This window comes from Triturus cristatus, chromosome 3_1, assembly GCF_964204655.1.
Source record: "Triturus cristatus chromosome 3_1, aTriCri1.1, whole genome shotgun sequence".
Lineage (NCBI taxonomy): Eukaryota > Metazoa > Chordata > Amphibia > Caudata > Salamandridae > Triturus > Triturus cristatus.
Window position 1 is genome coordinate 842,197,040 of NC_140583.1, and position 16,925 is coordinate 842,213,964.

Sequence of the window (16,925 nt, forward strand, 5' to 3'; positions counted from 1 at the left end):
AATGCTCGTGTGGGTACATAAAAAGAGCATAGATCACTCAAGGTTCCTTGGCCGATGCCTATGAGAATCTTATGCATAAAACAAACTTTGTTCAAGGGGTAGCCAATGCAGGCGATGGAAGAGGTTGGAGACGGACAGTATTTGGGGAGGGCAAAAATAGCCTGCGCTGCAGTGTTCTGTACACGCTGTAGTCTATGAATCACAGACTTATTGGACCCCAAGAGAAGCACATAACAGTAGTCCGATGGGACCAGCATAGAGGCTTGGATAATCAGCTGCCGTGTTTGAGAATCAAAAAAAACAAGTATAGGCATTAGGCCTCGTAGCAGGACAAAACTTTTCCCAGCCACCGATTTTAGCATGCATCTCCAAATTACATTTTGTCCAACATAATGCCCAGGTTCTTCACCACCGGTTTGGGTACAGGGGGTATTCCAAGAGCAGGGCCACCATTCATCGCCCCAAAGATGGAAATCCTTGCCCACCAGAAGGATCTCAGATTTGGCAGAATTCACCTGCAGAAACTTCGCCGTCATCCATTCCGCAACGGCCATTAGATCTGCTTTGAATTTTGCCAAATCCTGACTGGGATTATTGGAAAGGGTGATCATCAACTGGGTGTCATCTGCATATGAAACCAGGGAGATGCCCCGAGCTTTGGCCATCAATGGCTATCCCACAGAGCCCTGCTCTACATAAATCCAACATGGCCGTTCTTCCTCTGTGCTGAGATTTTTGTTCCCACCCTAGATGTGTGGTCACTTTATTAATCATCTTCTCCATCCATTTATAGTCCTTCTCCGTCCATTCAGCGTCATCTTCATCTTCTCCGTCCATTCAGCGTCATCTTCATCTTCTCCGTCCATTCAGCGTCATCTTCATCTTCTCCGTCCATTCAGCGTCATCTTCATCTTCTCCGTCCATTCAGCGTCATCTTCATCTTCTCCGTCCATTCAGCATCATCGTCATCTTCTCCGTCCATTCACCTTCATCTTCTCCGTCCATTCACCGTCCTCTTCATGTTCTCCGTCCATTCACCGTCCTCTTCATGTTCTCAGTCCATTCACCGTCCTCTTCTCCCTCCATTCGCCCTCCTCTTCTCCCTCCATTCGCCCTCCTCTTCTCCCTCCATTCGCCCTCCTCTTCTCCCTCCATTCGCCCTCCTCTTCTCCCTCCATTCGCCCTCCTCTTCTCCCTCCATTCGCCCTCCTCTTCTCCCTCCATTCGCCCTCCTCTTCTCCCTCCATTCGCCCTCCTCTTCTCCCTCCATTCGCCCTCATCTTCTCCCGCCATTTGCCCTCATCTTCTCCCGCCATTCGCCCTCATCTTCGCCCGCCCTTCACCCTCATCTTCGCCCGCCCTCATCTTCGCCCGCTGTCCTCTTGGCTCGCCGTCCATTCACTGTCCTTCTCCTGGGGCAGGTGGGTCCTCCAGATAGTTAGAAGGGGCTACTTCCTCCCTTTCGGGACAATCCCTCCCTCCAACTTGCGTCCAGCTGATGGAGGATCATCTGACTTTGCTTCAGGAGGAAGTCATGACTCTCTTGCGCAAGGGAGCTGTAGAGAGGGTTCCGGCTCCAGAAGTAGGCTGTGGTTGTAGTCCCTGCTACGTTTTGGTCCCAAAGAAGGAAAAGGGCCTGCACCCTATCCTAGAACTGGGAGTCGTCAACTACTGCCTCAAAAAGGAAGTTCAAGATGCTCACTCTAGCTCTGGTCTTGTCTGCCCTGGACCCACGAGACTGGATGGTAGCATTGGATTTGCAGGATGCTTATTTTCACATTACCATCCTGCCTGCTCATCTGTGCTACCTGTGGTTTACGGTAGGCCAAAAGCACTTTCAGTTCACTCTGCCCCCTTTGACATTACCAGCACCCCTTGCTTGTTCACTAAGGTGATGGCGGTGGTCGCAGCTCATCTGCGCAGATCAGGGGTTGCCAGTCTTTCCCTACATTAATTAGGCCTGGGTGTGACATTCCGCTCCGCTCGTGGAGTTTGCAGAGTTTTTTTCCTCACTCATGCTTGCTGACGAGCGTGGGTGAGGAAAATCGTATTCCAGACCACCTCCCGGGTAGCTTTCTCAATGCGGGCAGTCGGGGATGGTCACTACTACTTGCATTTAGGATGCTTACGTTTGCATTGAGGAAGCTGCTACTCAGGCGGCAGAAAGAAGCAACACCCTCTTATGCTACATGTGGTGCCGTTCGCTCTGCGTTTACAGTGCAGAAAAATCACCCAGTACTAAAAAATCTGCATGAATGGCGCAACATAATGCAGCACTCAGATGCTTGTGGAATTTCATGTAGCGAGGCGGAGTTTTGCGAACTCCACCCAGGCCTATCTCGATTACTGACTGTTGAAGATGAGCCTGCCCTTGGCTGCAGTCTCCTACCTCCAGACTATGGCAAACCTCCTGCATTCCCTGGGATTCACATGCCGAAGTCTCACTTGACTCCATCTCAGAAGCTCCCTTTCATCAAAGCTGTTCTGAACCCAGGGGACTTTTGGGCCTATCCTCCTAAACGGCAAGTCGAGGTTATTTATGCCATGATGCTGATGTTTCAGCGTCTATCCTAGATTTCAGTGAGAATGACTCCAAGACTGCTGGGCCTCATGGCCTCCTGCTAGTGACACATGCCAGATGGCATATGAGGGCTCTGCAGTGGGACTTCAAGTTCCAGTGGGCGCAGCATCCGGGGAAGTATTTCTGACATGGTTCAAGCCTCCTAGAACTGCACAGGTCCTGTGGTGGTGGCTAAATGGCAGTGATTAGGTCAGGGGCAGACCCCTAGCCCTTCCCCAACCAGACAACACAGTAGTGACAGACGCTGCACTTCTGGGATGGGGCAGCCATCTGGGAGAGGTGGAAATTAGAGGACTCTGGTCTCCGGCGGTATCCGGACGCCACATCAACTTACTAGAACTCCGAGCGATTCGCTTGTCATTGAAAGCCTTTCTTTAATCCATTGAAAGCTGGTTCAAATGTTCAGACCATGCCATGCGGTACTGCAACAAACAGGGCAGGGTGAGGTTGTGGACCCTTTGTCAAGAGGCCATGCGTCTCTGGAGGTGGCTGGAACAGCAGGGCATTTCACTGCTGGTTCAACACCTGGCAGGTTCTCTGAACTCCAGGGCAGATTAATTCAGCCGCTGATGCCTAGCGGATCACAAATGGCATCTCCATCTGGAGGTGTCACAAGGTCTCTTTCAACAGTGGGGAGAGCCTTGGTTAGATCTCTTCTCCTCGACCTAGAATGTGCAATGTCAGCATTTTTGCTCGCTTGAGTTTCCAAGGTACTTTTGCTCACTCTTTTTGTCTCAAGTGGAGCTCTGCCTACTATAGTCATTTTCAACAATACCACTCCTGTTCCAGAGTGCTCAAGATGATCAGGAGCGACCGGTCCCCAGTCATTTTTACCAAGTCCGTGTACGCCTGTGGTGGCACAAATTTCAATGGTAATGTACGAAAAGGTCTAGTGATCTTTCTGCTTCTTTCTCATGATTTGGCTTTTATTCTGACCCTTGCCCAGCAGGGCTCCGCACTGGGCACTCTCGGTATCTTTCCTCAAAGGACTTGTACATATGTTACCAACTTCTCATTTCATTATGCATAGGCGGGACATTAATTTGGTTCTCACCTTTTGAATGTGCGCTCCATTTGAACCTCTGCCCAGTTGCCCCCTCCAGCTGCTTACTATCAAAACAGCCTTGTTAGTTGCAATTGCATCTTCCAGGAGTGTGAGCGAATTGAAGGCTCTGTCATCCAAGCCTCCTTACTTGAATTTCTTCCCTGATAAATTGGTGCTTCTCACTAGGGTCTCTTTCTTACCGAAAGTGGCCACAACATTCCATGAGGGGCAAACTTTCACCTTGCCCACTTTCTACTCTCCTCTGCATCCCTCTAAAGAAGAGGCGCGACGCCACCGTCTGGACCCAGAAAAAGCGTGGTCATTCCACCTTAACAGCACTCAAGAGTTCCGGGTAGACAACCGACTTTGTGGGGTACATTTGATCAAAAAAAGGTTGTGCGGTACAGAAAAGGAATATCTCCAGATGAGCCATCCTTTGCATCAACATTTGCTACACTCTGGCCAGGAGCAGCCTCATTAAGGCTTAAGGGCTCATCCCACCAGATTCAAAGCTGCTAGTATGGCATTGCAACGTGGACTTCCAGTCCTCGATATTTGTCAGGCATCAATGTGAGCATCCCTGCGCATGTTTATCAAGCAATACTGCTTGGCCGCTCTGTACTACAGGACTTCCTGGTCTAAACTTGTCCACAGTCCCACCGGGGATAGTATTGCTTGATTATCTATTCAGAGGTAAGGAACCTGCAGCTAGATGTGTATCAGATGGAAAAGTTACTTACCTTTTTGGTAATGTCTTATCTGGTAGAGAGATGATCTAGCCGTAGATTACTTACGGATCCACCCATTTCATCCCACACTGCGGCATGTTTTTAGGGTCAGGGCTAACCCCTTTCAGGGCCCTAGCTGTTCAAAACACTCCACTCTTAGTCCACTTCATGGCTCTGCGCTTCTGGAGTGGAAAGTCGTGTAAAGTGGACGTCAGTGCGCCGAGGTGGTACCTATATAGGTGACATGGATGTCACAGCGGTGCGGACGATGCTGACGGCACCTAGTAGTGCGCAGGGGTATTGCTCGAAGAAAAATCTTCTGGATCTAGTCTGACGCCTCGGAAAATCAAAGATAAGGAATTTACAGCTAGATCGTGTCTCTACCAGATAAGGCGTTACCGAAGGTAAGTAACTTGTCCTTCAAGACATGTAAATAGCCTATCATTGAGTTACAGGGCTGTCTCCATTCATAGCTCTCCAAGGACACAAACCCATCACATTAGTTGAACCTCAATGGCTAAATCAGGAAGGAGCGGTCAGTAGATGTACAGATTGTGACGATAAAAGAATTAAGAACAGAGTCCATTTTAAGCAGGCTAAAGCATGAGCCAAATAGGTCATGATTAAGTGTGTGAAGGAGAGATGTTGAGGATTGTGTTGGGATCAAACTCTGAAGAGTGGTGAGGAAGTGTCAACCCAAGTTTAGTGAAGCCAAAATAGGTGTGTTTAAATCAGATGTTTGCTTGCACGATGAAAAATGGTGGAAAAAACTGCTGCGAGACATCGTCCAATCAAAATGAAGACTGGTGTTTATTATAACAATTGCTTATCTTCAGGGTGAGAGCCTACTAGCTCAAATAAAAAACATCTATTGTTAAGAGAAAAATTTACTTAGATGGGATATCACGGAAGGTTGCCTCCTGTATAGAAGAAAGATTACAAGTAGGATTATTTTTGGTTGTTCCATGTTCTGTTTAACACTGTGTATCCTGCATACTATAGTGTGCAAGTACAATTTTATCTGGATTAGTATATAGTTTGATATATGGCATTTGTAGGATCTTTTGTATAGTTAGTTTATTCTCAATTGTAAAGAGGAAGATCGCTTGTATCTCGCTCAAGCCACAATATCATCCTTGTGTTGGTCGCGCAGAACCCATGAGACCTCTCGTCTGTGAAGAAGCTTGTAGGTCTTTTTGATTGCTTGATGCGACTGTTGTGAAACCGAGCGGCATTGTTGCTGTTGCAATAGCTGGTTACTGCTTGCCCCGGTGGTCTTTTATTTCTCAATAAATTATAACTTGAATTAGTTTAGCAGTCTGACCCCATCGACTGGCTTAAAATCATTTTACTCTGCACCATTGCTTTGGTAGTGTGCTTTCTTAAACCTATGACCTTAATACAGGTTAAATTGTCATTTAGCCTTCTGCATGTTTGTTTTGAACGTTAACCCCAAAAAGGTCTTGCATGTCCAGCTGATGTATGCTAGCTGTTATATTTCAGGGGCAAAGTAACGGTATTTTAATATGGACTCGTTATTTTGTATTTCAAAATTCATTTTTTTTTTCATTTTTACTTTTTGCAGAATTTGGTTGACAAGAACTTTGCTTATTATATGGTTTTCCAAACGAACAGAAAGAAATAGTAAGTGTCGTCTTTCAAAAGTTAAATTGTTCTTCAAATGCATCCTCTGCACATTCAGACGCTGACTTGCGTGTACACCCTCATCTTTTTTTTGTTTGTGTATGTATGTAAATGTGTGTGTGTGTGTGTGTGTGTGCGCGCGCGTTTTTGTTTTTCTTTTGAGTCTGTTTCCAATCCGGACAAAGCATGATGAACAATTTTTTCGAAAATCGGCCCAGAGAAAGTTGTGTTGATTGTTGGGGACTTCAACAAAGGTTCACACTACACATCATATCAATAATTTCTGAAATTGGTAGATGTGGAAACGAAATTCTTTTTTCATTGGAAATTCATTTGAATAGCATTTATTTAATGGTTCTTGCTTTACTGTTTCAGACTGCTTGTTCTTAGTTGTTGAAAAGTTTAGGCAATTAATATGGCATCATCGAAGGCTTATCTGCTGCATCATTTCTTCACATGTTCTGGGACTGCCCAGCGCTCCGCGCTTATTGGACCAAAGTCCACTCCACCCTTCTCAGTCATGGGACTCACTGACATTCACACATGGGAGGCCTGCGCACTAGGCATACACAAGCTCCGTAAGGCGATGAAAGTAGAGACGCGATTCGCGTCTTTGGCGCTGTTAGCTAAACGCTGCATAGCAATGCACTTGAAGGCACCGGGGTGACCCTTGATAGCGGCTTGGTGGGGGGCGTTCAACAAATGGGGTGGCGCAGAGGAGGAGGTGCTACGTTCTGAAGAGCTTAAAGGTACCTGCAAACATCCCACATCTATGGCATGGGCTATCATATTACACTGCTTTAAACAGGAGGCGGCGGAGGAGCCACCGTCCAAGAGCCCTGGTTCCCCCACGGTACATGCGCATACTGCTGTATCGCATGTATTGGTCCTCCCCCAAGTCTCAGATGGGAGCTTGAGGTACCGACGGAAAGTGCGGGGCCTCTTAGTACCTGAGCAGTGTCCAGGTGAGGTGAGGTCTATTGCCCTACCACAAAGGAATTCACAGTAACCATTGTGAATCGGAGGGTTAATGTCCATGGTTGTTACAGGTTGTACCGTTTCTAACCAGTTTTACTATTTGTTTTTGGTGATGGTGGTGAATTCTATATTTCACTATTAGGAGTGCAACTATTATACGAGCAGAGGCCCTGACGAATGCCAAGGGATTAAATACCCGTTAGGCAGAAACATGTTGGCCCTTATGTAGACAGATAATTGTTACTGTCTTCTTTTGCACTGTTCTATTTTTTAATTAGGAGGCGTGTCCAGTCCGTAGAATAAAGTATTTAGAAGGAGGACATTCCATCCTATTTTAAATCACTTTCTTGTTCGTTGCACTATTTCTTCTTACTTTACCATCAAAAGATCAGTCATCCTGGACGGTTTGTGTATTTGGTGGACCAAATCCTGATACAACAATAAGGTGCGGAGCGGAGTGTCCCACTGATCAGGGGACCAGCCTCATTTGCACATGGGTTTGGCCAAATGATAGGACTGATCATTGAGTCTAATTTGATGGAAACCCTTTACAATCTGTTGTGGATTAATCAGCCATTTTACGAATAATCGATGATGTACCGGTCTCCTCTATGCATGTAGTGTTAGCCTTTTTTCCTTCTTTATCTTTATTAATACGTTATGGGTGTGCGATAAAGATATTTTGAGATCTTGTTGACTCAGTATCTATAGTGTAGCCTCTCAAATTTGGCTGTTAGACCCCCTGTGTTTCGTGTGTTATACATTCAGTTGGTGCTGGGGATAAAATCAGGTGTGGGTCTTTAAAATATATATCCCTTGGACCCTATTTTAAATGGTTTTGTTTAATCCATACTGCTGTATCCACAGCAGTGCTCCTGTAGAATAGGTAATTAATGGGCCAGGGACAGTGGCCTGGGGCATACGATTCCTATACCACTCCCGATCTGAGGTCCTTGCTCCCTTTCACAGCACCGCGCACTCAGCAGCTCAACCCGGAAGTGTTCACCCGCTGGCCCTGATTATACGATACCATTCTGGACACAGTGTACCCGTGTTCTACTCCCCAGTTTGAAGAATTCTGATCGTTATCTGCAAGTATAACAATTCACCCACAGGGCTGGCGTTGAGAATTCGCGTCCAGTCATCAGTACAGACCATCTCTCGTGGACACATGCTTTATTCCCATGTACCTCTTCACTTCAGCGGTGCTATTTACTGGACTGACAGTTGGGATATGCACTATGACATGGCTATAACACCATGATTTGTAACCAGCATGATGTTTATTACCTATGAAATCTGATACATATATACTGTATTATACAGTGAAATGCAAATAAAGTTATTTCAACAACAAAAATCATCGAAGGCTTATATGGTCCACTCCTTAATCGACAATTGTGAATTTCAGAATGTTTCCTTTGTTTATACCGCCAATAATTCATAAGAAACCAGGTCAATGTAAACAAAGCTTATGAAGTGAGTGAAAATGTAAACCTTAAGGTTTCTCCTGCTGTGTCTGTTAGAAAAATGGGAGTCCTAAGCTGCACACACTTTCGAGTTCTATTTTTCTAATCCCATACTCCTTTTCCTTTATTCTTTTCTACCTGAAAACAGGGATGCATGTCATAGCATGTTTAGGGATAGTTCTCATGACCACTTCCTAAAAAGATGGAATGCACATTTGTTTGGCCATTCTAAGAAAGCAGTTTCACCATCAAGGGCTCTATCTCAAATCTGTGCTTAAAATTACTTCCCTTTTTGCAATAAAAGATGCGACGACGCGTTTTAACTGTTTGTTTCTCTATTTTAAATTGAAGTCCTGTTATTCTGTCACTTTTAATTCTGAACCCTTTTTAGGAAGGCCTCGACTATGTTTTGAGCCAAAACCCAAAGCACTTACTGTTATTTACCTCTTTAGGATATCCTGAAACCAATTTTCTAATTTATATATATTTATAGGTAGTTTGACTTAGTTTTTCATTTAAATCCCTTCATTTTTCTACAAGGCTTTTCCAGTCCGTTATGGCCAGTTTCCTTGTAAGCACAAATTGTTCTTATTGAATTAATTATTTAAAGCATGTTGCTACCAAACAATGGCTTTTGGTGCTGCAAGAGTAGAAAATGAAAGCAGAGGAATAGACTGACAGAAGCAGCAGCCAACCCAGAACAAATTAAGTTGGCAAAATAACTGCTTTCAGAGCTTTGCAGATATAGCTGGCTTTCATCTTTTGAATGTTGACAGGTTCGTGGTTCCATAACTTGAAGTATCAAAGGATTGTCCTCTGATGCATTCTTTGAAAATTCGTGTGACTTGGACGATCGGATGGATGCACCAACGAAATGTAGTTGTGTTGTGGCCTGAAAAGATCTTTTTCTTTGTGTGTTCTGGACAAATGTCTATGCTATTGTTACAGCGCGACTTGAAGCGAAGGCAGTGATTACGTAAGTATATTTGCTAAATACATTGTAGACAACTACTAGGACCAAAGACGTGAAACAACCACTCACCTCTCATCGCGTTTCCTGCCTCTTCAGCCGTCAGGAATCCAGAGCAAAGCTGGACTCCATGTTCCATAATGAAACAAGAGACTTGAGCATGAGGGAAGAAGCAGAACCCAACACCTCCCCCTTAAGGATAAAAGTGAAAAGTTTACAATAGCATACATGAACTTAAGAACTTTCTTCAGAAAGAAAACCTTACATGAATGAAAAACATCATTAATCCAAATCTAAAACCCTGAAAATGTCACAGGATATAAACCACAATATCCCACTACAAAATCCTTAAACTTCACAGGTAATTTACAATCTGAAAGAGACACGTTAGTGATAGATTCCTTACCTTAGAATATCCCCAGGCGTCAGACTGGATCTGGAAAGTCTTTTGTAGCAGTACCCCTGCGCGTCAGTAGGTGGCGTCGTGCGGCTCCGCGTCTGTCACTGGCGTCGCAAGCGCCGAGATGTCACGGAGACTACTTAGGCACCACCCATGCGCGCTGATGTCAGTTCTTTCTTTCTTCCGTGCTAGCAAGCGCAGATCCGGATAGAGCACCTACCGTAGTCACTTTTTGACTACTCTTTTGATACTTTTTGTCTCACCTTTTTTTTTCTCCTGGTGCACGTAGGGATGCCTGGCTTTAAGTCTTGTGGGGTCTGCCGTCGCAACATGTCGGTGGCGGACCCCCATGATTTTTGCCTCTACACCGGAAGCTGCTGGAGGTCCGGCACTCGTCCCAACGCGGGGCAGCAGTCGTCGCTCCTCGGGCTCCAAGTCTTCGCCCTCGGATTCCGGTAAGCGACGACATAAAGTCAAAGAAGCGTGTTCGCTCTCCGACGTCCCCCCCCCCCCCCCTGTCTGTCCTCAGATGCGGACAAGGAGGGCAGGGTCTCTGCCCCTGCGGCTCCTTTGGAGCCTGGGAGTCCCGCGACCTACCCGCCTTACCCGGGTCTGTCGGCAACTCCCGAACAGGTGCAAGGGTTTCTTGTCACCATGGACCGCCTTTTTAGGCCTCGGGCTCCTGCCGGCGTGCCTTCGGGCCCCACAGTCCCGTGTCCAGAGCCTGTTGGCCCACCGGCGGATCTAGCCTCTGCGCCACAGGATCCTACTCCGTTGGCTCCGGCCCCAGCACCAGTGTCCGGCGCCGCCGGCTCCGGCCCCAGCGCCGCCCTCTGCTCCGCCTCAGGTGCCGCAGTGGGTGCCGTTGGGCCCCCCCCCCCTGATTCCAGGACCAGTTAGTTACTGCCTGGGATCCGCATTGGGAGACTGCGCCTGCCCGGCCGGCGCCGTTTCCTATGCAGTTTGTCCCCGCTCCGGATCTGCCGCCGCGACCGGTTCTCCTGCAACGGAGGTGGAGGTTGACTGGGAGGGGTCGGAGGACTCTCTTGCCCGTCAATGTGACTCCGAGCAGGACTGGGTGGACGATCTGGAGGACGCCGGCGACCTCAATGTCTCTTCTGACCTGGGGTATGCCTCTTCCCCCGCCTACGATGGAGGAGGGCGCTTCTTACACGATGGTGCTCCATCGGGCTGCTGAGGTCCTCATTCTTGATCTTGCTACGGTAGCCCTCAAAACAAACCTCCTTACTGAGGTGCTCCAGACTGCTTCGACTTCGTCGGAGCCACTGCTTCCTTCAACAGCGCCCTCACCAATGTCCAGTTGGGCACTCGGCCGTGGCCGGCCACAGGGGCCCCTGTGGATAAAAATGGCGTCACCGCTCGGCGCCTGGTGACCCCGCGTTTCTGTCAACTCGTTCCACGCCTGAGAGTCTGGTCATCCAGGCCTCGACGTCTCAGAGTGTCTTTCCCACGGCTCCACCAGATAAGGACTCTAAGATGCTGGAGCAGTTTGGTAAGCGGTTGTTCTCGTCGGCCAGCTTGGGGCTGTGGTCAGTGAACACCACCTGTTTGTTGGGCCGCTATTCCCACGTGGTGTGGGACACGGTTGCTCAGGTGTAACCTCAGTGTCCTGAGGAGGTCCATGCTGTGCTTTCCCAGGCAGTTGCTGAGGGTAAAGATGCAGCTATGTTTGCCATTCGGTGTGGTTTGGACACCGCTGACTCGTTGGGCAGGGTGCTTTCTACGACTGTAGTGCTCCGTCGCCACGCTTGGTTGCGGTCCACTGGATTCTTGCCTGATGTCTAGAGCTCGCTCATGGACATGCCCTTTGATGGCACTCGCCTGTTTGGCAATAAGGCTGACAGTGCGTGTAAGCGCTTTAAGGACTCGCGGGCCAAGGCCATGTCCTTGGGCCTTTCCACTAAGAGCCCAGACTCTCCTGGGTTTCGTTCCTTTCGTGGCCAAGGCAGGGGCGTCCAGGCACATTCCTTCACCAAGCCTGCGCAGAACCAGCTTCTGCGTGGCCGCGGACGCGGCTATGGGTATCGGCGTGGGGGGGGGGGGGGGGGGGAAGTCCACCACCGCCCCCACTGCTTCTACCTCCAAACCTTCATTATCTGAGCTTTGTGGAGCACCCCACGCCGATGGGTGGCGGGGTCTTCCACCACCTCCACCACTTGCGCGATAGCACATCGGACGAGTGGGTGTTGCGGATCATCCGCAAGGGTTATTCTCTTCCCTTTCAGTCTTCCACTCCAGCCATGCCACCTCAGTGCCACTGCATGTCGGGGGATCACTTGTTGCTTCTCCAGAAGGACGTTGCGGCCCTTTTAGCCAAGGGGACTATTGAGCGCGTTCATGGACCGGAAGTAGGACGTGGTTGTTATTCCCACTACTTTCTGGTCCCCAAGAAGTAAAAGGGGGGGGGGGGCCTGTGCCCAATCTTGGACCTCCAGGACGTCAACGGCTTCCTCCGGAAGGAGATGTTCAGAATACAGACTTTGGCTCAGGTCTTGGCTGCCCTCGACCCTGGAGACTGGATGGTAGCGTTGGACTTGCAGGACGCATATTTTCACATCCCCGTCCTGACGGCCCACTGGCGTTACCTGCGGTTCACGGTAGGCCAGGAGCATTTTCAGTTTGCTGTGCTCCCCTTCGGCCTTACCAGCGCCCCTTGGGTGTTCACGAAGGTGATGGTGGTGGTCGCAGCTCATTTGCGCAGGTCGGGGGTGTCGGTCTTCCTCGGCAACTGGTTGTTGAAGGCGGGCTCGCCCCAGGCAGTCGTCAACCACCTTCAGACTACGGCCGATCTCCTGCATTTGCTGGGGTTCTCCATTAACGTGCTGAAGTCGCACCTGAGTCCCTCTCAGAAGTTACCCTTCATCGGAGCGGTTCTGGATTCAACGCTGTTTTGGGTTTATCCTCCGGAGCAGCGTGTCCGGGATATTCAGGCTCTGATTCTGACCTTTCAGCCTCTGTCCCGGGTTTCAGTCAGGATGACCCTCTGGCTCCTGGGCCTGATGGCCTTCTGCATCCTGCTAGTGCAGCATGCCAGATGGTATATGCGGGCTCTGCATTGGGACCTAAAGTTCCAGTGGGCGCAGCATCAGGGCAACCTGTCCGATCATGTCCAGATCTCGGAGGGAACTGCACGACAATTGCAGTGGTGGTTCATGAATCCAGATTGGGTCAATGGCAGATCCCTCTCCCTTCCCCAACCGGAGCACACAGTGGTGACGGATGCGTCCCTCCTGGGATGGGGTGGCCACTTGGGGGAGGCGGCTCCATATCAACCTTTTGGAGCTTCGGGTGATCTGGCTTGCACTGAAGGCATTCCTTCCCTCTGTCCGGGAAGTGTGGTGCAGGTGTTCACGGACAACACCACCGCCATGTGGTATTGCAACAAAGAGCGCGGGGTGGGGTCCTGGACCCTATGTCAGGAGATTCTGCGCCTCTGGACATGGCTGGAACATCAGGGCATCACCCTGGTGGTTCAACACCTGGCAGGATCTTTGAACGCCAGGGCGGACGAACTCAGCCACCGGTGCTTGATGGATCACGAATGGCGTCTGCACTTGGAAGTGGCGCAAGGACTCTTTCAGCAGTGGGGAGAGCCTTGGTTAGATCTATTCGCCACCGAAGAGAAAGCGCAATGTCATCAGTTCTGCGCGTTGGAATTTCCAAGGCGGCACTCGCTCGGCTACTCTTTTCGTCGTGAGTGGAGTTGCGGTCTGTTGTACGCCTTTCCGCCTATACCACTTCTGCCCAGAGTGCTGAAGAAGATTCGGCAGGACCGGGCCCAAGTCATCCTTGTGGGTCCGGATTGGGCATGAAGATACTGGTATTCCGAGGTACTCAGCATGGCGATCGATCCCCCTATCCGTCTGCCTCTTCGGGAGGATCTTCTGTCGCAGGGGACAGTCCTCCACCCGAACATGTCCAGCCTCCACCTCCATGCGTGGAGATTGAGCGGTGACAGTTGGCAGCTTTCGATCTTCCTCCCGAAGTCTGTGATTCCCCTTTCTGCCCCTCTTTCTGAAGTCCTTCTGTTCCTTCTTTCTTTGGCCCTGGGCACTGAGCACTATCAAAGGTTATCTTTCGGCCATCTCTGCCTTTTTATGGCTTCCAGATCAGCCTTCTCTTTTTAAGTCCCCGGTTGTTAACCATTTCCTGAAAGGTATTACGCACGTTTCCTCCTGTGCCGTTCATTATGCCTCAATGGGACTTAAACCTTGTCTTGACATATCTGATGTGCACTCGCTTCGAGCCCCTTCATACCTGTCCTTTGCGTCTTCTCACTCAAGACTGCTTTCCTGGTAGCTATCACCAATGCTAGACGAGTGAGTGAGCTCCAGGCTCTTTCTTTCAAACCTCCTTTCCTTTCTGTTCATCCGGACAAGGTGGATTTAAGGACCCGTCCTTCTTTTTTGCCAAAGGTGGTTATGCTCTTCCACCTCGGGCAGACCATCACTTTGCCCACCTTCTTTCCGCATCCTTCAAGGGAAGAGGAGAGGCTCCACAGTCTTGACCCAAAACGTGCGCTCGCTTTCTATCTAAAGCGTACACAGCAGTTCCGGGTGGATGATCAGCTCCTTGTTGGCTACGTGGGCGCCAAAAAAGTTGGGCTGTGCACAAACGGACCATCTCTCGGTGGGTCGTTCTGTGCATCAAAGCATGTTACTCCTTGGCTGAGAAGGAGCCTCCTGTGGGGCTGCGTGCCCATTCTACCAGGGCAACTGCAGCCACTACTGCCTTGGGGCATGGCGTCCCCTTGCAGGACATTTGTCAGGCAGCTACGTGGGCCTCACTGCACACGTTTACCAAGCATTACTGCCTTGACAGTCCGGTCCGAGGAGACTGCTTCTTTGGCTGTTCTGTTCTCCGTGACTTTCTGGTGTAATCTATTCGCAGACCCTCCGCTGGGGTTGGTATTGCTGGGGTATCTATTTATTCTAAGGTAAGGAATTTATCACTAACGTGTCTGTCTCTTTCAGATGAACAAGTTACTACTTGTGTAACGATGTATATGTAAGAGACATTAGTTAGTGTTAGATTACTTACTGCCCTACCCATCCTCCCCGTTCTGCAATCTGATTCTAGGGTTAAGGTCATCCCCCTTTCAGGGCCCTAGTTTCTTGACACTAATGGTCAGTTTCTTGCATGGCTCTGTGTTCCTGGCGCGGAAAGTCGTGTAGAGAACTGACGGCGCGCATGGGCGGCGCCTAAGTAGTCTCCGTGAAGTCATTTCGGCGCTTGCGACGCCAGTGACGGATGCGGAGCCGCACAACGCCACCTACTGACGCGCAGGGGTACTGCTACAAAAGACTTTCCGGATCCAGTCTGACGCCTGGGGATATTCTAAGGTAAGGAATCCATCACGAACTAATGTCTCAAATATATCGTTACACAAGTAGTAACTTGTGCTTTGGGTTCATTTCTTGTAGGAGACTGGTTTACTATTCTACTTTCAATCCCAGAAAGTATGTCGCTATCCTTGGAAATTCTGGTCACTTTCACCACTGGAGCACAATTCCACAATTGTCCATTCTCCAATTTTACTCCACAACCATCACGATTAACATCCACAACCTGGGAAATTGCACCAAATTTCACCTTACCTTTTACCACTTTATTGTCCGGCAATTAGACTCGCCCAATCCCCTCTTTTTTAGGGGTACAGAGTTGGTTCTTTTGCTCATATCTAATTATACTATTCATCTGTCATTAATGAATTTTAGATTGTATCCTACTAATATTCTGATTAACCTCAATCAACCTTTACTGTTAAGATTGCTCAACCAAGCCGGCTTAAGAAAATCCTGTGAAGTTTTGCCTCTTAACTCCCGAAACTGTGATACTCCTGTTACATTGTGGGGAGTATTACAATAAGACTACAACATGCTGCGAACCGCATCCACCCTATCTGCACCTTCAATCACTGCACCTCAGACACACTCACCAGCCCTCAAGAAATATACTTGCTACGGCGGGTCATTTTTATCAGGGCAAGCTATTTTTAGGGCCTACTACCTGGTCTTGTGAGACGGCTCAAGCTGGCAAAAAACAGGTGTTCTGTTCATTCAGAAGTGAATGAGCAATAAAGATTCCTTTAAATCTCGTTTTTCAATCTTGTAAAAAATGCTGTGCATTCATAAACTGAGGCAAAATGTCAGCTTATGACTTATAAAAAAAGGCTTATTTTATCCTGGAGGATTGGTGTTGAATTTTCAACCCAAGATTGAGTACTGCTATTTAGAGCCTATAGCAGGCAGGCTGAGCTGAAGCATCAATGTAAGCAATCTGTTTATACTGTTCCAGGGGGAAGACCAAAGTGGGCATTGGACAAACCTGCTTGTACTGTAAGAATTAGTGTGTCTGTAAAGGCGGGGCAAAATCAGTCTACATCAATGTTGTTAGGATGTTGACCATTATATCAATCTAGGATTGAGGGCTTTGTGACGAAGGCCGGCACGGGAGCAACCACAATAATGCGTTTCCCTTGGTAGTAGCCATCGGCACTGCAGTCAGTATTTTTTCATTGGAGGCAAACATCATTTCCACATTGGAATATACATGGGATTTATGCCATCCACCACCCCAGGATGGCATAAATCCAGTTGCACCCCGTAAAACAGGGTTACCTAGGCTTGTGTTATATCCACTCGTATGCAAGTGTCGGGTAGCAAGTAAACCGGATGAGACTGATCTGAGTTTATCTTTATGTTCTGATGTCTGATGGGGGGGGGGGGGGGGGGGGGGGTGTGTGTGTGTGTGTGTGTGTGTGTGCTCGCGTGTGTGTGTGTGTGTGCTCGCGTGTGTGTGTGTGTGTGTGCTTGCGTGTGTGTGCTCGCGTGTGTGTGTGTGCTCGCGTGTGTGTGTGTGTGTGTGCTCGCGTGTGTGTGTGTGTGTGTGTGTGTGCTCGCGTGTGTGTGTGTGTGTGTGTGTGCTCGCGTGTGTGTGTGTGTGTGTGTGTGCTCGCGTGTGTGTGTGTGTGTGCTCGCGTGTGTGTGTGCGCTCGCGCTCGCTCCCATCTGGGTGCCTTTGTCTTCTACGGGTGCCCTCTTTCCCTTCCTCCCTGGGAGGATGCTTTGTTCTGTTTATTTGTCCACT

General features: G+C 48.8%; 1 protein-coding gene across 1 annotated transcript in view; it reads left to right on the forward strand.

Moving 5' to 3' along the window:
* LNPK (lunapark, ER junction formation factor) overlaps positions 1 to 16,925 on the forward strand; it is a 527,269-nt gene that overhangs the window by 202,914 nt on the left and 307,430 nt on the right. The window contains exon 5 of the mRNA XM_085645246.1: positions 5,940 to 5,998. Coding sequence (XP_085501372.1) covers positions 5,940 to 5,998 — 59 coding nt within the window. The remainder of the gene's footprint in view (positions 1 to 5,939; positions 5,999 to 16,925) is intronic.